A 21,907-nucleotide genomic window follows, 5' to 3' on the forward strand; every position below is an offset into this window, starting at 1 on the left:
GTCAGCTACAGCTCTGATTCAAACCCTGGCCTGGGAACCTCCATATGCTGCAGGTGCAGCCCTAAAAAGACAAAAGACAAAAAAAAATAATAATAAAGTCATACAGATTTATATTTGATTCCTTCCTTTATAAGTAACAGCTATATTACTTTAGACGTGTTACACAGTTACTTTAAGCATTAAGTGTGTATATATATATATATATGTATATATATATATATACACACACACACACACACAAGTATGTATGTATATACATGTGTGTACATACACACATATGCACAAATACACACGCATTTACTCTATGCATATGTATGTATATGTATTACATCTGACAGACAGAATATGCTCAATATGTTACTTTTCTTCTCTTTTTCATTTATTGTGATGTCTGTAATAAGTAAACTTACTTGGGTTTTCTAGTCACCTAAATTCCTAAGGATTTTGTTTGGCATATATAGTATTTTATGTCTCTTATTATTTATGTTCTCTTATCAATCAATTTAAAAGTATTTATAACTGTACTGAACCAAATAATTTAGGTTCTTAATTATGAAGATGCTGTTTCAAGTCCAAAATAGTGACTTGGAGGCTCCTGAACTCTCCACCTCCCATAGATGCACCGAATGTACAGCTATAAAAGGAGCACTTCTCTTTGAAAGAAATCCTGAAACTAGCTGAACAATACCTATTCACTGAGTCAGTAAGAAAGTACCAACATCAAAACAGGTAGGAAAGGCTGAGACACACTCTTGCCATAAACCCCACCTCTAGCCTAGTGTTATACACATGGGAGGAAACTATCAACCCCTAGCTTCTCTTTGAGGAATGAAGTGTTTGGACCCTACATCTAGAACCCCAACTTTTAAGACTCCACTTGAGGGACGGGTCTCCAAAACAGCTAGCTCTGAAAACTAATGGGACTTGCATCCATTAGCCCCATGAAACTACATAAAACAAAGAAACAGTTTTTAACAGGCTCACAGTAGCTGTCCCCCCAGGGATTAGTGCAGAGGAAGAAGACAAAATACACCCACCTCCCAGTCTTTCCCTGAAAAAGGTCTGTTTACATACATTAGAAGTTGTTACCTGAAGGTCAGGCTTCCATTTAGCACACATCTAAGGGATGATGGACATCCTCCATGGAGACCAGGGAGGAATCAGTGGATTCCTCCTCTGACCTCTCCACTGAGTCCACTCCAAATTGCCAGGATCTCCCCAGAAGGAGCTTATACATCTGGCTGCACCTCAGCTTTAGCAGCTATCATCTGAGGTATGAGTCTCAGAATCACCTGGCTTTGCTAATCAACAGGGTTTGCATGCATGAGTCCCATAGGACCATGGCAAACAAAGAAGCAGTTTGTACTGGTTATAGGAGCACAACTCTGTAGCCCAACAGAAAGGACTTAAACTACATATTAGACCAGATGAACTTAAAAGACATTTACAGAACATTCCACTTAATAATAGCAGAATATACATTATTATCAAGTTCACATGGAGTCCTCTGAAGGAGAGATCACATGATAGGCCACAAAACAAGGCTTAATAAATTTAAGAAGATTAAAATCTTATCAAGTATCTTTTCTGACCATAATGGTATGCAATTAAAAATGAACTACAAGAAGAAAACTAGAAGATCAAAAAAATATGTGAAAATTAAACAACATATTCCTAAAAAACCAATGGGTCAATGAAGACAGGAAAACAGAAATCAAAAAATATCTTGAGAGGACTAAAAATGGAAATACAAAATATCAAAACATGAAATGCAGCAAAAGCATTCCTAAAAGGGAAATTCATAGCAATAATGTCTACATTAAGAAAAAAGAAATACTACAATATACAATTTAACCTTATATCTCAAAGAACTAGAAAAAGAACTAAGCCAAAAGTTAACACAAAGTAGGAGATGACAAAGAGCAAAAATTGTAAAATGAGAATACGACAAAAGAAAAGATCAACTAAATTAAGAGGTTTTTTTTAAAGATAAACAAAATGGATAAAGCTTTAGCTAGCTACAAAGAGAGAGAGAGAAGAGAGAGAGAAAATTAACCTCTTATCTGATATATGGATTGCAAGTATCTTCTCCCATTTCATAGGCTGCCTTTTCATCTTCTTAATGATTTCCTTTGCTATGCACATACTTTTTTAATTTGATGCTGTCACTTGATATTTCCTTTGTTGCTTGTGCTTTGGAGTAACAACCAAAAAAAAAAAATCATTGGAAGACCAATGAAAAGGAGCTTTCCCACTAAGTTTTCTAGGAGTTTTACAGTTCCAGTGTTATATTAAAATATTTAACCCATTTGAGCGAATTTTTGTGAATGGTTTAAGATAATGGTTCAATTTTTTCTTCCGTATGTGGTTGTCCAGTTTCCAAACACTAAGAGACTCTTCTTTCCTAGAGTATTCTTAGCTCCTTGTCCAGTATTAATAGATGATGTATGTGAGAGATTATTTCTGGGATATCTACTCTGTTCTATTAGTCTATGTATTCTATTTTTATGCCAGTATCATACTGTTTTGATTAATCTAGCTTTGTGGTACAGTTTGATATCAGAATGTTTTATCTTTAAATTTCTATGAAAATGTGATTGGAATTTTGGTAGGTAATGTACTGAATTTATAGATGGCTTTGGGTAATATGGACATTTTAACAAAATTAATTATTTTGATCTATCAACATGAGTTATCTTTCCATTTCTTTGTGTCTCCAATTTCTCCCATCACATTCTTATAGTTTTCATTGTATAGATCTTTCACTTCCTTGGTTAAATTTATTCCTAATTATTTTATTGGTTTTGATGCTACTGTGAATAGAATGGTTACTTTTATTTCTTTTTCAGATTGTTTGTTGTTAGTGTATGGAAGAACACAGATTTCTGTATGTTGATTTTATATCCTGCAACTTAAAAGAATTCATTGATTAGTTCCAACAGTTTTTTAATTGGGTCTTTAGGATTTTCTTTATGTAGGATCATATGATCTGCAAATAAGAATTTTACTTCTACCTTTCCTATCCTTATGCTTTATATTTCATTGTCTTTCCTAATTGCTCTACGTAGGACTTCAAATACTATGCTGAATAGCAATGTTAACAATGGATACCCTTGTTTTGTTCTCATCTTAGAGAAAAAATTTCAAACTTTCTCTGGTGAGTATGATGTTAACTGTGGGTCTGTCATATATGGCCTTTCTTATACTGAGGCATGTTCTTTCTATACCAAACAGAAGCTTCTAGCATGAAAGGAGATTGTATTTTGAAAGGAACTCATACAATATAAAAAAAAAAAATCTGATTTTAAACTGTGCAGAGGATCTGAATAGTTTTCCCAAGAAGATACTCAGAGGGTTAATAGGTATATGAAAATGTGTTTAACTTAAGTATTCAACAGGGAAATGCAAATCAAAACCAAATAAGATATCACCTCACACCTGTTAGAATGGCTATTATTAAGAAGACAAGCAAAAAGCGTTAGTGAGGATATGGAGAAAAGGGAACACTGTTGCACTGCTGATGGGAGTATAAGTTGATCCAGCCACTATGAAAAAAAGTATGAAGTCCCTCAAGAAATTAAAAATAGACCTACACTAGACCCAACAACCCCATTTCTGTATATCTATCCAAATGAAACAAAATCAGCATCTCAAAGAGACATCTGTACTACATGTTCACTGAAGTATTGCTGACAATAGTCAAGGTATGGAAACAACCTATATGTCCACCATGGAATCTCAAAAGACTCCACATAGTCAAAACTTTCTGAAAAAGAACATAGTTGGAGAAGCCTAACTTTCTGATTTCAAAAATTATTATGAAGTCGTCAGAAGAATGCAGTACTATCATAAAAACAGGCATACACACCAAACAAACAGAAAATAAAGCCCAGAAATAAACCCTCCTATATATGGTCAAATGATTTTTGACAAGGGTGCTGTGACCATCAGTGAAGAAATGACAGCATTTTCAACAAATGGTCTTGGGAAAATTGGATATTCACATGTGAAAAAATGAAGTTATCTAACCTGATATTCAAAAATTAACTCAAAATGGAACAAAGACCAAAATGAAAGAACTGACACTATAAAACCCTTACGAGAAAACACAGGACAAAAGCTTTAAGACATTGCATTTAGCAATAATTTCCTGGATATGACACTAAGGGCACAAGCAACATCAGAAAAAAGAAGTAGATTTCATAAAATTTAAAAAACTTTGTGTACCAAAAGACAATGTCAACAGAGTAAAAAGGAAATCCACATAAAAGAAATAAATACAAATCATATATCTGATAAGGAATGAACAACAAAGAACTACTAAAACTCAACTTAAAAAAAGTTTAAACATGGGCAAAAGGATGTGAACAGACATATTCCCAAAAAAGATACACAAATGGCCAAAAATTACTTGAAAAGATGTTCAACATTACTGATCATTAGGGGAATGCAAATGAAAACCTATACCAAGATACCAATACCATCTCACTTCTTATTAGGATGCCTAATATAAAATAAGAGTAATAAGTGTTGGCAAGGATATGCAAAAAGTGGAACCCTTGATGGTAAGAATGTCAAATGGTACAGAACTATGAAAAACACTACGGCAGCTCCATAAGAAAATTAAAAATAGAATTACCATATAATCAAGCAATTTCACTTCTAGCTATATACCCAAAAGAATGAAAAGCAAGGCCTTGGATATCTGTATATTCAGGTTCATAGAATTGTTATTTATAATAGCTAAAAGTGGAAGCAACTCAAATACCCATCAACAGATGAATGGATGAGCAAAATGAGGTATGTACATACAATGGAGTACTATCCAGCCCTAAAAGAAAGGAAATTCTGATATATGCTACAACATGCTGAGCTTTTGAGAATATTATACTAGGTGCAATAAGCCAGTCACAAAAATACAAATACTGTATGATTTCACTTGTATGAGGTTCTTTTAAGTATTCAAAGTCACAGACAGAATGTAGAGTGATGGTTGGCAGGGGCTGGGGGAAAGGGGATGGTAGGGAGTTATGTTTAATGGGTATAAATTTTCAGTTTTATAAAATGAAAACAGTTATAAAGATGGACGGTGGTGATGGTTGTACAATATTATGAATGTTTTATTATCATTGAACTGTAAACTTAAAAATGGTTAAGATGGTAAATTTTACCACTAAAAAAAAAAGAAAAAAAATTGGAAGAAAAGAAAGAGACTCTGAGGAAGCAGGGGAAGAATTAATGACAAAAATATGAAAAAAATAGTTAAAAGATAGGAGGATGTGTTTCAAGGATCCAACAGACATTTAAGAAGAGTTCCAAAAGAAATGACAGTGAGACAGTACTGAAGCAATATCTGAGAATCTTTCAGAATTGAAAACCTGAGGTTTCAGAAGGACAGTAAAATTCAATACAAAAAATGAAAAATAAAACAAAACAAAACAAAAGAGAGAAGCATGCACAAACTAACAATGAGAGTACACTATGAACTAAGTGATATGTACTTGAGAATTTTTTATTAATTAAAATAAAGCACACAAAACAACTGTTCATGTGTGGTAATAAAAAATAACAACTTCAGGACACTAGTTTACATCTGAGGAAGAAGAGAGAAAAATGGGATTAGGAAGAATACATTGGAATCTACTTTTTATATTCATTTTGTTTGTTTCTTGTTACAAAAAAAAAAAAAAAAAGAACTGAAGCAAATGCAGCCAAATGTTAAAGCTTGATAAAAATAACCGTCGGGGAGTTCCCGTCGTGGCGCAGTGGTTAACGAATCCGACTAGGAACCATGAGGTTGCGGGTTCGGTCCCTGCCCTTGCTCAGTGGGTTAACGATCCGGCGTTGCTGTGAGCTGTGGTGTAGGTTGCAGACGCGGCTCGGATCCTGCATTGCTGTGGCTCTGGCGTAGGCCGGTGGCTACAGCTCTGATTTGACCCCTAGCCTGGGAACCTCCATATGCCGCGGGAGCGGCCCAAAGAAATAGCAAAAAGACAAAAAAAAAAAAAAACCATCGGTACAAGTATGTATGTTCATTATAGCCTCTATTTTTCTCACTGGATGTTTGAAATATCACAGAAAAATCAAGAGCGCATAAAAGAACAAAAGCAAGAAGTTCAAATGAAAACTGATGATTCAAAGAGTATGTGAAGACTGTAGCAGTTTGGAATTGCAAGGAAAGAGTCTGAATGGGGTGGTAGATAGAAAAAAAATGCATGATCAAAAGTGAAGTTTATTATCTAATTAAAGATAGAAGAATCTTTAACATGTTTAGGCAGAGTATGTAAAAGAATTTAGAGCAAAGAGTAACTGAAAAATGGGATCTAGAAAGAGTACGTGTTTAACAGGTTCTTGGGAAGACAAAATAACATGTGGAATGGTTATCCATTCGCTGAGACTTTAGTGAAAGAAATAAGAATTAAGATATAGATTAAGAAGGTTTTAAAGCTATAGGAGCTAACAAATTCAATACATTACACTGATAGCTTTCATTTTTTTCCTGTGAAGTATGAGACAGAGTCATCTGCTCAGCAAAAAGCAGGAACAGAAAATGGAAGATTCAAAAATAAATGTTTATTTGGGTCATTTTAGCCCTACACTGTAAAATGGAAAGTTTGACCATAAATGAAGACGCTGCCACAAGATAAATCTGAACTTTCTTCAAGTTCACTCAGGGCAAAAGATTAAATAAATGCATCATTTTGGAAATAACGGCATGCCTGACAACTAACTTGTCATACATCACTGTTGTTCAAATTCACCTTAATCAGAAATAGATTTGAAAAATGAGAAGATACATTTAATAGCTTAATCCAAACAAACAGAAGATCCAAATTTCTAAAAGGAATTCTTCTTGCTTGCAAAATACACCCCCCCGCCCCCAGCCAAACACACACAGTAACTCAAACTGTCTTGCTGAGTTGATTAGCTATATTTTAGAAAGAAAAGGTAATTCCCTGAATTTCAATAGTAACATACAAAACATCTAATAAGTTCACCGTTTTAACTTTCTATCACTCATCTGAATTCAAAAGCCCAGTATCATAGGAATCATTATTAAAGAGGAACTAAAACTTTTCTCAGGTAGAGTTACATAACAGCAATTGTGTTAAAGATATAAAATGCTGAAGTTAGCTGAAGTTTATGTTGTCCTCAAAATTAGTTGATTTCTTAGACATATTGTACATTTTCAAAGAGATGTTATTCTAACTTTACAATTTGGCATTATAAATCAGTATATATATCACAAAGACTCAGCTTCACATATATGAGAACATTCAGCATCAGAAAGATCCAAAAAGCAACAATTACTTTAGGTAGTTGAAATGAAAGAAAATGAAAAGAAAAGATATGCTAATCCTGATTACCAATCCTAGATCTTTTTACTGCCTCAATTAACTTCACATTCAAAGAGTACACTTGCATTAGAGCATGATGAAAAATAGCAAAGAGGTGAATAACTTCAAAGTGAATATGAACCATCTGAAATATATGATAAAAGAGACTCAAAAGCATTATTCTAAAATAGAATTAACTACAGCTTTAATATAATTTATAAGATTGTGTTCCATACTTTTCGGTCTCTGAATCCAGAGCGTTTCTTCTTTTTCTCTTCTGGATAGGGCTCAAGACAAGTACCTGCAGCCTTTTTTTCATCATTACAATCTTCCCCTTCATCCTTACTCTTCCCTTTGTCACCAAGTTCACTCTTCAGGTTGTTTACAGATGGTGGAGATTCTGCAAGGGCCCTGGATATACAAAAAAAGAAAAAAAAATCTATTAATCAAGAAAGTCCACCATCAAAACAAGGAAATAAAGATTTTCAGATAGAGCTTAACAGGAGCAATAGCAATGAAATTTGTGAAAAGTTCTACATGAAAAGGTTCCTCAAAAAAAATTTTTTTAAATAACATATGATCCAGTAATTGCACTTCTGGTTATATATTCAAAAGAACTGAACACAGGATTATGAAGAGATTTTTGAACCTCATGTTAATAGCAGCATTATTCGCAACAGTTAAAATGTGGAAGCAGCCTAAATGTATATTGACGGATAGATGGGTAAAGGAAATGTGGTATATACATATAATAGAAAAAAATATTCAGCCTTAAATATAAAGCACATGACACCAAAAGTAAAAGTGACAAAAGCAAATATATACAGGCAGGATTACATGAAACTAAAAGCCTTCAGCAGAGCAAAGGAAATAGTCAACAAAATGAAAAGGCAACCTATACAATGGAAGAAAACATTTGCAAACCATATATTTAATAAAGGGTTAATATTTTAAATATATAGGCATTCCTCTGTCACACAGTGGGTTAAGAATACAATGTTGCCACTGCAGCAGGTTTGGTCACTGCTATGGCACAGGTTCAATCCCTGGCCAGGGAACTTCCACATGTCTCAGGAATGGCCAAAAAAATTAATAAATAAAACATATAAAAGGAACTCCTACAACACAAGAGCAACAATGAATAACCTGATTAAAAATGGGCAAAGGAACTAAATAGACAATTCTCCAAAGAAGATCTATAAACAGCCAACATAAGCATGAAAAGGTACTCAACATCAGTAATCATCAGAGAAATGCAAATCAAAACAACAAAAAGATATTACCTCACACCCGTAGGATGGCTTTCCTCAAAAACAACAACAACAACAAAGCCCAAAATATAACAAGTGTAGGTAAGTGTGTGGAGAAAAGGGATCCCCAGTACACTGCAGGTGGAAATGTAAACTGATAAAGCCACTACGGAAAACAGAATGGAGGATACTCCAGCATTACTGTATGATTAAGCAATCCCACTTCTGGGTACACAACACAAGGAACTGAAATCAGAATCTCAAAGAATATATACACTCCCATGTTCTGCAGCATTATTCATGGTATCCAATATGCAAGCAACCTAAATGTCTTACCAATCAACAAATAGAGGGAGTTCCTGTCGTGGCTCAGCAGTAATGAATCTGACTAGAATCCATGAGGATGCAGGTTTGATCCCTGACCTAGCTCTGTGGATTAAGGATCTGGCATTGCTGTGAGCTGTGGTGTATGTCACAGACATGGCTCGGATCCTGCATGGGTGTGGCTGTGGTATAGACTGGCACCTGCAGCTCCGATTCAACCCCCAGCCTGAGAACTTCCATGTGCCATACGAAGCCCTTAAAAAAAGCATAAAAAACTCAAAAACCAAAAAACAACAAATAGGCAAAGGAAATGTATATATACACACAATGGAATATTTTCAGCTACTAAAAAAAAGAAGGAAATTCTGCTAATTATAACAATATAGATGAATCTAGAGGACATTATGCTAAGGGAAATGAGCCAGATACAAAAGGATGAATACTACATTTTACCATTAATATAATTAATATAAAACAGTGAAACTCGTAGAGGCAAAGAACGAATGGTGGTTTCCAGGGTTTTGGGGTGGGGAGGTATTAGTCAAAGGGCACAAAATTTCGGTTGTACAAGATAAACAAGTCCTTAGAGATGTGCTATACCATATAGTGCCTACAGTTAATAACACTGTATTGTATATTTGAAAATTTTCTAACAGGATAGATCTTAGGTTTTGTGTTTTATCATATGCAAAAAAACCATAATAAAAATAAAGATGGTGGGAGGAAACTTCTGGAAGTGATAGAGAGGGGTATGGCATAGGTAATAATGATGGTTCACTTATCATAGGTAATAATAACAGGTAATAATGCTGTACACTTAGCTCCAACTTATCAAGTTTTATGGACTAATTACATGTACCTTTTTATATGTCAAAAAATTTTTTAAGGAAACTGGGAAATAAACAGAGAAAGAAAGGAAACTGTCACATACTACAACATGGATGAACTTTATGTACATTATGCTAAGCAAAATAAGCCAGTCACAAAAACGCAAATACTGTATGATTCTACTTATATGGGATATCTCACATACTCTATTTTATAGAGACAGGAAGTAGAATGTCGGTAACATTGTAACACTGGATGCAGGGAGTGGGGATAGAGGAATTATTGCTTAACGTATAGAGTTTCAGGGTTTTTTTGTTTTTGTTTTTTTGCTTTTTAGGGCCGCACCTGCTGCATATGGAAGTTCCCAGGCTAGGAGTCGAAAGAACTATAGCTGTCGGCCTACCACACAGCCACAGCAATGTGGGATCTGAGCTGCATCTGTGATCTACACCACAGCTCACAGCAATGCCAGATTCTTAACCCACTAAGCAAGGTTAGGGATGGAAGCTGAGTCCTCATGGGTACTAGTCCAGTTTGTTACCACGAAGCCACATGGGAACTCCTCCTATTTCATTCCTGATAATGGCTTATGTCATAAGCCATTGTGCTTATGATATAATAATATAATGATTAAATATTATAGAAATGATAACAAACAATGATGTACAGAAAGAGGACTTCTGCTTCCAGCCACAGTGGAGTAACTGCACAAGACTTGCCTTCCCACAGACAGGAAAATATGGAAAACTGCACAGAACATATGATACAAACGTTGTAATATACTGAACTATAGCGACTCTATTAGAAAAAAGAGGCTTATAATTGTCCTGAAGTTCTGTTTGGAAATATTTACCAGATCACAAGTCGGATCCCCAGTAAAACACAGTGATCATGCTAAGTTTAGACAATAGAGATCAAAATTTATAGAGGGGGAGGTAGCTGGAATTGGTGAGGAGGACCAGAGAGGAGGAAGCTACACAAAGAAAATGTTCCACAGACCTATATAGGGTCTCATTGAGTTAACATTAAGCCAAGTATTCTTAGGATTAAACCTGGCCAAAAAGAACAAATAGCTATAAGCCAAATAATTTCCAGAATAAGAAGAATATGTTCAGGTTGTGATAAATTACTGAACACTCAAGGTAGTTAGTATACACTACAGAAGGGTCATGTCTTATTAATCAGGCTAAATTAACCTGGAGCAAATACTCTTAAGTCATGATTCTTAAAAACCAGTTCTGAAAGATCAAGCAGGTTTTTCAATAAATTAGTTGCCTGCCAACATGAAAATCAATACTTTTAAAGGAAAATAACAAAATCCAAATATTCAACAACGTAACAGTCACAATGTAAAATACCCAATAAAATAATTATTAGACAGATATTCTGCAAGATGGCAGAAGAGGAAGTCCCAGCCTTTGTCCTCCATAGAAACACTGATTTAACAATGATACACAGATCAAAGTACCTTTATGAGAGTTCCTAAATCCAGCTAAGTTATATGACATCAGACAACCACAATGCCAAGAACAGACACACTGAAACTGGTAAAAGGAACAATTTCACTTTATCTATGCCAGCCCCTCCCTCTAAGCAGGCCCAGCTAAGCAACGAGAGAAAATGCCCTAGCTAGCAACTTCTCCCACTAGGAGGAAAGGGAAGAACGAAATGGTGTCCAATATTCTGGTTCTTCAGAGGGTTGTCCAAGGGACTGGTTTCTGCTCACCACACTTGAAAGCTGATGGAAGTGGCACAGTTTGCATGTCTGATGGCCACTGAGAACAAAGAAGAGCAGGACATGGCTTGCTGCAGCTGTCATGGCTTAGAGCAGTTGGGAAAAGGTACACAACTCAAGACTTCTCCCACAGGAGGAAGGAAAGAAATGGAATGCGTATGTGATGATCTATTTTTTCAGAGGGCTGCCTGAGGACTGGTGTCTGTCTTACCTGACTTGGGGTGCTGATGAGGAGCTGGCATACTTTAGATGCCTGGTGACTGATGAAGAGAGGGTAAGGGAGCTCACTTCTGTCCACCAGAGAACCTGCAGTGCCAAAGACTAACACCAGAGGGAGCAATACATTACAAGTTCCTGGAAAAAAAACTGGCAAGCCTCACTAAGATACTGCCCACACAGACACAGAGAAACTGTATCCTCTCCTAAAAAGCTTCAGTGGTACTCAGAATCCATAGTTGGGCTGATTGCTAAAGGTCTAGCCCTTGTATGAAGTCAGCCAATAAAGACCAGGATACATGGCTGATTCTTCAAAACTGCATATCTTAACACAGTTGTAAGACATAAACAAACAGAAATGTGGCCCAAACAAAGGAACAAAATAAATTTCCAGAAGCTGACCTAAAGAAATAGTAATATTAATTATCTGAAAAAGAATTCAAAAATACCTATCATAAAGATGCTCAATGCATTTTAAAATGAGTATTAAGAAATGTGAGAAAAGCAATGTATACATGTATGTGTGACTGGGTCATCTTGCTATACAGTAGAAAATTGACAGAACACTGTAAACCAGCTATGATTGAAAAAATAAAAATTATTTTTTAAAAAATAAGTACCAAGAGAAATAAAAAGATAAAAAGAAGCAAACAGAATTTCTGGAGCTAAAGAAAACAAATACCGGAGTTCCCACAATGGTATCAGTGGCACCTCTGCAGCACCAGGACACAGGTTCCACCACTGGCCTAACACAGTGGGCTAAAGGATCCAGCATTGCCACAGTTGTGCAGGTCACAACTGTAGCTCAGATCTGACCCCTAGTGCGTCTGGTAACTCCATATGCCATGGAGCAGCCAAAAAGAAAGAAAACAAATACTGACCTGAAAAATTCACTGAGGAAGGGGAGGGTGTTTGATCAAACAAAAGAAAGAATCGGTGAACTCAAAAGATAGACCATTTGGTATTATTATCCAGCTAGAAAAACAAAATAAAAAAGAAGGTGAAAAGAGCCTAAGAGAATTATGAGACACAATTAAGAAAACCAATACACACATTGTGGGAGTTCCAGAAGGCACAGGGAAAGAGAAGAAAGGGTAGAAAGTTTAAAGAAATTGTGGTCAAAAAGTTCCAGAATCTGAGGAAGATAGTGGACATCCAGGCTGAAGAGGGCCAACAAACTCCCAACAGGAAGAACCCAAAAAAGTCCACACTGAAATAAATTATCATTAAACTGTCAAAAGCCAAAGACAAAGGGAGAATTTTAAAAGCAGGAGAAGAAAAGCAACTCGTCATGTACAAGGGACTCCATAAGACTATAAAGAGACTTCTCAGCAGAATCCTTGTAGGACATGAAAAGGTAGTATGATAGACAGCGTAAAAAACTAAATAGAAACTTCAGTTAAGTAGAATTGGGAGACCAAAAGGGGAGCGCTCTTAAATTTTGCAATGAAGCATATCCAACAACAACAACAAAAAGACAACCCTACTCTCCTAGTTTGAACTCAGGCAAGGAAAAGCCATGGACTCTGTGCTTACTATAGCCCTCCCCAAATTCCCTTTCCTTCTCTTGCCTCAAAGGGAACTTGCATGTGGCATGGCTACAGACCTGGAACTGCAATTCTCTGGAGACCCTAAATAAACCTATCTTTGCTGGTGAAATATCTGGAAGTTTATTTGTCTTAGGTCAACATTTTGATGGCCTGTACAGGGACCAGAGAAAGACTCCTGAAGGCTCCAGGGCTGGCAATCAGATAGAATACACACAACTTGAGTCCATTGTGCTCACTGCTTTCTAACTGACCTGGAGGAGTTTGAAGGTTCATCTTTCTTTCAGATCTGAACTCATGCTCTTTGTGTTTTAAGCACTCCAGGCTTTATTCAGGATCTATTTTAACGTTCTGTCTTTCTGGTTAAGGCCTTGTTCTGCATGCAAGTACTCATTTGGCCTTTCAATCTGATTTTAAGATCACACTGTTTCAACCAAAGCTGGATGAAAACAACTCTGGGCTGTTCCTTTGGAAACAGGGGCTGCTTCACTGAAATTGTACTGCATTTTCAGCCTTTGGCCTATTCCTTTGGAATAGGTTTTCTTCTGGAAGCTGGCTGAAAAAGCCTTTGGCCTGGTTCCTCTAGGACCAAATCATTTCTCTAGAATTGGCTGCGATTAGCTTGCAAGCTGTTTGAATTGAGGTGTCTGTGCTGAAAACTATTTAAGTTGTCTGAAAATTATTCCTTTACTCTAGAGAAAAACTGAGAAATGGGATCCCAGTTATCTAAATATTTTGAGGGTGCCCCCTCATGCCAATTTTATATTTAAAAACTTCAATCCTTCCCTCATGTACATTCTGATTAAATGAAGCAGCCTGACCAAAGGCAATTTAGAATATCAAATGCCATTATGGGGACTTTCGGGTCCATCCTGAAAGGTCTCTAAAATTAATCTAGGAGACTTGTCCACTAACTTATTATATGATCAGGCTTGAGAAATTGCTAAGCAATTTTATCAAGCAATTCCTAGGGATCTTCCAAAGCCTGCTGATTGGAACAAAATTCAGGCTTGTACACAAAATTCTGATGAATTTGTTAATAAACTATTATAATTGACTTCAGTTTTGTTTTTAGGGGTGTTTGTTTGTTTTTGTTTTTGTTTTCTTGCTTTTTAGGGCTGCAACTGTGGCATATGGAAATTCCCAGGCTAAGGGCTGAGCTGGAGCTCCAGCTGCTGGCCTACACCACAGTCACAACAATGCAGGATCTGAGCTGTGTCTGTGATCTACACCACAGCTCACGGCAACACCAGATCCTTAACCCACTGAGTGAGGCCAGAAATTGAACTTGAATCTTCATGGATACTAGTCGGATTTGTTTCCACTGAGCCACAATGGAAACTCTGACTTCAGATTGTTTTGAAAGAAAATTCTGGTCTTCCTTCAGATTTGGGTTCCACCCAGGTAGCTTTTAATTCCATGGTTATTAATGCACTAACCTGGGACTTTTCTCTTCTAGAAAAAAGGACAAAGATGGAATGGAAAACTGTTTCCACTTCATATTTAGTTCATTGGCAAACCAGTTCTCTTGCACTCTAGACAAATTCTCTAAAATAAAGACCACCAAACTTCTTAATCTCCAACTCCAATAAATGAAAGCTCCTAAGTATAACATCAAACCCCTTCCAATTTCTGCTATTACTGCAAAGAGCTAGGAGATTTGAAGAGATTATTACAAATCTAAGTGCTTCGGGCACCTTCAGCCCTCTAATCAGCCTTTCCAAAGTCCTTCCAATTCTTAATTGGGGAAATACAGGGAATTTTCCCAAACCTCCCTTAATTGGCTTGGAGAAACACTTCTCTGGATTGGGGATGAATCTCTTCCAATCTTAACTGACACTGTAGCCACACTCTCAGTGCTCAACCCATAACTATAAAAAGAGCCCCCTGTCTTGGAGTACAAAAACAGTTCAAATAGTGGGGATTTCTAATAACTTCAAGAAGTCCCTGTCTCTGAATCTATTCCCCTTTGTTTAGGCCCTTTGAGAGACATACATACTTTATTTCCTTCTCCCTTTTCTGTTTATTAGGCTGAGACTCCTTGGAGGAGTATCATGCTGAAATTTCTTTCTCTCAAAAGGAGAAATGAGGAGTTCCCATTGTGGCTTAGCAGTGATGAAACCAACTAGTATCCATGAGGATGCGGGTTTGATCCCTGGCCTCACTCAGTGGGTTAATGATTTGGTGTTGCCATGAGCCGTAGTATAGGTCACAGACACAGCTTGGATCTGGCGTTGCTGTGGCTGTGGCATAGGCCAGCAGCTCTGATTTGACCCCTAGCCTGGGAACCTCCACATGCTGCAAGTGTGGCCGTAAAAAAGCAAAAAAAAAAAAAAAAAATTAAAAGGAGAACTGTTTCTAAAATTTGACAGTATTCATATCAAAGTAGCCAACCAAATGAATTAAATGACAGTCAAATTCATAGAGACAGAAAGGAGAATGAGGGGAAAGGAACTGAGGAATTACTGTTTAATGGGTACAGAGTTTCAGTTTTGAATGTTGAAAATGATCTGGAAATGAATGATGGTGATGGTTGCAAAATGTGAAACGTACTTAATGTCAATGAACTTAAAAGTGGTTAAACTGATAAACTTGACGCTACGTATATTGTACCACGATACAAAAGAATAGTCGAATAGAATGAGGATACTAAACTGGAAAACAACAACAAAGCTGAAGATAACAGGATGTTATCCTTAAAATGCTGGAAAGGAAAATTATACATTTACATTAGAATTATACATCTAGTGAAAATAATCTTTAAAAATGAAGGCAAAATAGGAGTTTCCAATGTGGCAGAGTGGGTTAAGGGTCCAGCCTTGTCTCTGCAGTGGTGCAGCTTTGATCCCTGGTCTGGCACTATGGGTTAAAGATCTGGAGGTGCCACAGCTGTGGCATAGGTCGCAGCTGCAGCTCAGATTCAGTCCCTGGTCCAGGAACTTCCACGTGTTGTGCTGAGATCAAAAAAGAGGAGAAAAAAAAAAGGTGAAGGCAAAATAATGATACTTCCAGACAGAAGCTGATAGAATCCATCTCCAGTAGACAAGCACTCACACAGTAAAGGAGGTGCTTTGGGTTGTAACAGCACTCTAAAATGGCTTCTAAAGATCATATTTAAGGTCTATTCATGTTAGCAAATTTAGGTAGCAGATTATATAACCAAATTGTACAACCCAGAAAATATTCATTTTTGATTGCCAGAAAACATTCCAAGTTACATACTTAGTTATTCACCCATGTATTTCAGAACTGTCTATAACAACACACACTAAATATGCTTAATTTTTGTTAAGGAAAGGGATTGGGGATGGAAAGATTTTTATCCTTTACTTCTATATTTGACTTTTTTTAGATCAAACATAACTTGATCTTTTATAATTTAAATTTATAAAGTTTAAAGTTTTAACTTTTAACAATTAAAAAAATTTATAGCACCCTTTTAAAAAAGAACTTTAAATCTTACTTGTTACAAAAAAATTATTTCTGCTCATTTAATAATTTTTTAAAAAGAGGATGGAAAAAAGATTTACAAGTTAAATGGCAAACCCTATGTCTACATACTCTGACAAGAGAACACAGAATTATTTTAGAGATAATTGATATTGATCTTTTTTTTTTTTTTGCCTTTTCTAGGGCCTCTTCCCACGGCATATGGAGGTTCCCAGGCTAGGGGTCGAATCAGAGCCACAGCTGCCAGCCTACGCCACAGCCACAACAACGCAGGATCTGAGCCGCGTCTGTGACCTACACCACAGCTCATGGCAACGCCGGATCCTTAACCCACTGAGCAAGGCCAGGGATCGAACCCGCAACTTCATCGTTCCTACTCGGATTCATTAACCACTGCGCCACGACAGGAACTCCTGCTATTGATCTTGATCTCAGTATAAGGATGAAAATTTCAACCTGCTTTTTTTTGTTTGTTTTAAAATTTAAGAATAACTATAGTGCATGTCATAAAAACTTTTAATATGTCACGGCAAAGGAATATGATTAACAATATTTGAGCACTAAAATCCCGTCACTAGAATATTTGAGATTTTGAAATATTAATGAATTTTGAATATGTGACAAATGCACATTATAAAAATCCTAATATTGGTGATATGCTGTCAATATGTAGATTTTCTGCTTTTGGTTGTTTTAGGATTAAAAAAATCAAAAATGCAATAACAAAAATGTAAATGTGTTCTTTATGTAACACTCCAAACCATTGTCTTAGTCTTTCTCTGGGAGTTAATATTACAAAAAGCAGCAAAACACAAATTAGGAAAAATAAAATAAACTGACCTGTTCATTGACACTTAACCTGAAGAGTATAAACAAATTAATTTGGGCGGGGGGCTACTAACTTCTTAAACAATCAAGCCATCAAACAACTTTCCCACTTCTTAAGTACAGTCTGTTGTCTTTGATGTTAGACTGGGCCAAGGGACAATTCTGAATATGCCTTCATAGGGCCCTGTGATTCCACAGTAGGAAAGTATCCCTGAAGACACCGGCAATAAGCATTTACTATTTATTTAAAAAGACAAAAAGTGCATTTCCTACTCCTCTTCTTTTCTTTCTTACTTCCCTCTCTGCCCCTCAGCCTAGATCACTCTGTCTCTCGTTCATTTCACCTGGAAAATTTTCTAAGCCCACCCACATCTTTCTAAGGGTACTGTACTCTCACAATCATCTCAAACTAGTATTAGTGTCTGTCAGTATCTTCTCCCTACTCTAGTTTATCCCATTGTGTTTGCTATATTAATCTCTCTTAAAATTTGTCTATTGTCAGTCTCTTGCTTTAAAACCTCTTAGCTTCATACTGCCGAGAAGATAAAATCTCAACTCCTTAGCACAGTATGTAAGATCTTTTATATTATGATCACAACTTTTGTGGGAAAAGTCAGTCTTTTATGCTAATACTGTCACTCACCCTCATACCAGTAATAATCATAATAATCCTATGAGATAGGTACTATCATCATTCCCATTTTATAGATGAGAAATCTAAGTGTATACACACGCAATACACCCATAAGCACACATACTCATACATCGCTGGTGGGAATGAAAACAGTCCATCAGTTCCTCAAACATGTGAGTAACCTTATGATTCACTTCTAGGAATATACGCATGACAAATGAAAACAAATTTTACCCCCAAAATTTGTACACAAATGTTCACAGCAACATTACTTAAAATATCCAAAAAGCAGAACAACCTAAACAGTCATCAACAGATAAATTCATTCATTTGTCAACAGAATTATCAATAGAGAAGTTCCTGTCATGGCGTAGCAGAAAAAAATCCAACTAGGAACCATGAGATGGCGAGCTGAATCCCTGGCCTCGATCATTGGTTTAAGGATCCAGCATTGCCGGGAGCTGTGGTATAGGTCACAGACGCGGCTTGAATCTGGCATTGCTGTGGCTGTGGCATAGGCCGGCGGCTACAGCTCCGACTGGACCCCTTGCCTGGGAATCTCCTTGTGCTGCAGGTGCAGCCCTAAAAAGACAAAAAAAAAAAATTATCAACAGATGAATGAATGAATAAAATGTGAAATACTATTTTGGCCATTAAAAGGAATGAAATACTGATTCAAGGTACAACACAGATGAACCTTGAAAACATTATGCTAAGTGGATTAAGCCAGTCACAAAAGCTCATATGGTATATGATTTCATCTATGTGAAATGTCCTGAATAGGCAAACCTGTAGACAGAAAGGTGATCAGTGGTTGCCTAGGGCTGGGGGAATGGGGAAAGTTGGAGGTGACTGCTAATTGGCATGGAGTTTCTTTATGACACAATGAAAATCTGGGGTAATTAGATGATGAAAATTTGGGGGATGGCTGTACAACTCTGTGAACATACTAAAAACCACTAAATTATACATGTTTAACTATTAAATTGGTAAACTATTTTAAATGTTCAACAGAAGAGGAATTCCTGTCGTGGCTCAGGGGTTAGCAAAACCGACTAGGAACTATGAGGTTGTGGTTTCAATCCCCGGCCTCACTTAATGTTAAGGACCGGGCATTGCTGTGAGCTGTGGTGTAGATCACAGATGTGGCTTGGATTCTGCATTGCTGCAGCTGTGGCATAGGCCAGCTGGTGTAGCTCTGATTCAACCCCTAGCCTGGGCACCTCCCTCCTTATGCCGCAGGTATAACCACCCCCTCCCCCAAAAATGTTCAGCAGAAAGGACAGGCAGAAGTTGAAGTAGAATATTTCCTATTTGTTGATTTGACAAGATAGCCCAATTCCCTGAAACATCTTATTTCATAAAAATCATCCATGCTAAATGATTCAGCCAAGAAACTTTGATACAAAGTTAAGCCAGAAATCAATCTCTTTTAGATAACAGAGACCACTAGAAGAATAAAAGTATGTCCAGGAACAAGATGCTCAGATAACACTCACCTCTTCCACAAGAGACCAGTACTTGCAGTTACTGCAGATGCACCAAGAAAAGCCACCACCATTAGCCGCCGCCTCATCTGGGTAGGCTGTGATCCTCCATGGTACCAGCGAGAGCCCACTACTGCCAGTTCTGCCAATGCAGAAAGTGAGTTAAGACGAAACATCCTGTGGATAAAAAGTAGAAATATTACTCCTAGCTGGTGGCAGTGTCAGTGATGATGATGATAATGATAATAGTATTAACACCACCAACAAACACTGTGTGTATTCAATGACACACAGTCTTCTGAATAGTTGGCAATACTGTGTATTATCCAATTTAATCCTCAGAATAATCATATGAGAAAAGTACTACATGTGACAGTCAAGGTACAATTAGAAGAAACCGCATGGCAATCTGAGCAAGGAAAGTTTAATATAAAGCATTATTACTTAAAATAGACAACAGTACTAATGGGTAAAGAGACGGCAGGTATAGGGAACAGCCCTACTTAAAGGCCTGTTACAGAGCAACAAAAAAGGAATAAAGGAATAAAGGAGCCACTCCCAACAAGGCTGAGATATGGACAATGTCATGAGGGTGCAGCCATGGATGTCTGAGAAATTTACTGAAGTGCTACACCAGAAGAATTTACTGTAAAGCCATCTACAGACGACTGAAAAGAAATGGACATTTCTTCTTGGTCACATGACTTTTTGTAGTGGGAATTCATTCAAATCACACAAAGTATCTATCCATGCTTCTCCCCTTTGATTTTCTTAAAGCATGGTTAGTTCACTTTTGCTGATTAAATTATCTTGTACTTTGTACATGTCTTCCTATGGCAATCCACATATCTGTTCATACTTAAGTTTGCCTCCTCCCACTCCCCACCCCCAACACACACTTGGCTCTGAGCTTCAAGACCAAAATTATTTTTTTTCTTCTTTGGAAACATACAGTCTAGCACAGAGACTGTAATACTACAGGTGCTTAACTATTAAAATATTTAACTATTTTACTTTAGCATGAAAAATGTCGAGTTACAAATTATACAGGTACTGGCTCCTAACATTTAAGTATACTTCTCAGTCCAAATATACTAAAAAAAGTATGTCTTTTATTATTTGTGCTCAAGTCAATAGACTACTTAGCTGTCTCCTAACATCACTGAGCTGGTTACTGACTCTTCTCTGGGACTTATACCTATAATCTCTTAAGGAAACCTTTCTTCTAGCTTCCTTTATTCAACTAGGTCCAATTTCAAAGTTGGAGCTAAATCTAGCCCTTACAGATAAAGCAGGAAAGATCTTAGGTCTATATCCTATGACCTAAGCTTCAGCAACACAAATGTTTATATCCCTCCTAATCCTAGAAATCATCTCATTTTATTGCACACACTCTAGCAAATTCCAGTATCCAGGAGACTGTCCTTTATGTTTTCGTCCTGTCCATCATTTTTATTTTTGAAACTGAAGTATAGTTGATTCACAATGTTGCATTAATTTATGCTGTACAGAAAGTGATTCAGTTATGCATACATATACTTTTTATTTTATATTATGGTTTGTCATAGGATATTGAATATAGTTCCCTGTGTTATACAGTAGGACCTTGTTGTTTATGTGATTCATTTTAAAATTAACATTTTCCAAACTCAGAAGTACCTTCATACCTAGCACTGCTCTTGTCTACAACAAAGATGAGCACAACTAAAACATACATATCTGTAGAAAACATTATTCATCACTGATAACAGAAAGAAACACTTAGGGAGTTCCCATCGTGGCTCAGTGGTTAACGAATCCGACTAGGAACCATGAGGTTGTGGGTTTGATCCCTGGCCTCGCTCAGTGGGTTAAGGATCCGGCGTTGCTGTGAGCTGTGGTATGGGTCGCAGACGTGGCTCGGATCCCGCATTTCTGTGGCTCTGGCGAAGGCCGGTGGCTACAGCTCCGATTAGACCCCTAGCCTGGGAACCTCCACATGCCGCGGGAGCAGCCCAAGAAATGGCAAAAAGACCAAAAAAAAAAAAAAAAAGAAAGAAAGAAAGAAAGAAAGAAAGAAAGAAACACTTGGAAGTTTTCAACATGAAAGACAAAGAACATAATCAGCTCAAAAGCTGGACTAGGCAAAAGATGGGTAAGGCTGGAAGATAAGTTCACAACATCTGACCAGATATGGAGAACAAATAGACATATGACCAAATAGGAAAGCCATGATCACTTGAGAAGATCCTTTGAAGGCTGGACTGAGAATTTTGATCACTTATATGACAA

At 36.9% G+C, this 21,907-nt stretch overlaps 1 protein-coding gene across 3 annotated transcripts in view; it reads right to left on the reverse strand.

The window, feature by feature from the left end:
• The window catches only part of MICU1 (mitochondrial calcium uptake 1), a 226,822-nt gene that overhangs the window by 164,418 nt on the left and 40,497 nt on the right, over positions 1–21,907 (reverse strand). For all 3 annotated transcript variants that reach the window (XM_047759643.1, XM_047759642.1, XM_047759641.1), the window contains exons 2-3: positions 19,649–19,813; positions 7,574–7,748 (exon numbers count right to left, since the gene is read on the reverse strand). In XM_047759643.1, coding sequence (XP_047615599.1) covers positions 7,574–7,748; positions 19,649–19,812 — 339 coding nt within the window. In that variant the 5' untranslated portion in view covers position 19,813. The remainder of the gene's footprint in view (positions 1–7,573; positions 7,749–19,648; positions 19,814–21,907) is intronic.

The sequence above is a fragment of the Phacochoerus africanus genome, chromosome 15 (genome assembly GCF_016906955.1).
Source record: "Phacochoerus africanus isolate WHEZ1 chromosome 15, ROS_Pafr_v1, whole genome shotgun sequence".
NCBI classification, from domain to species: Eukaryota; Metazoa; Chordata; class Mammalia; order Artiodactyla; family Suidae; genus Phacochoerus; species Phacochoerus africanus.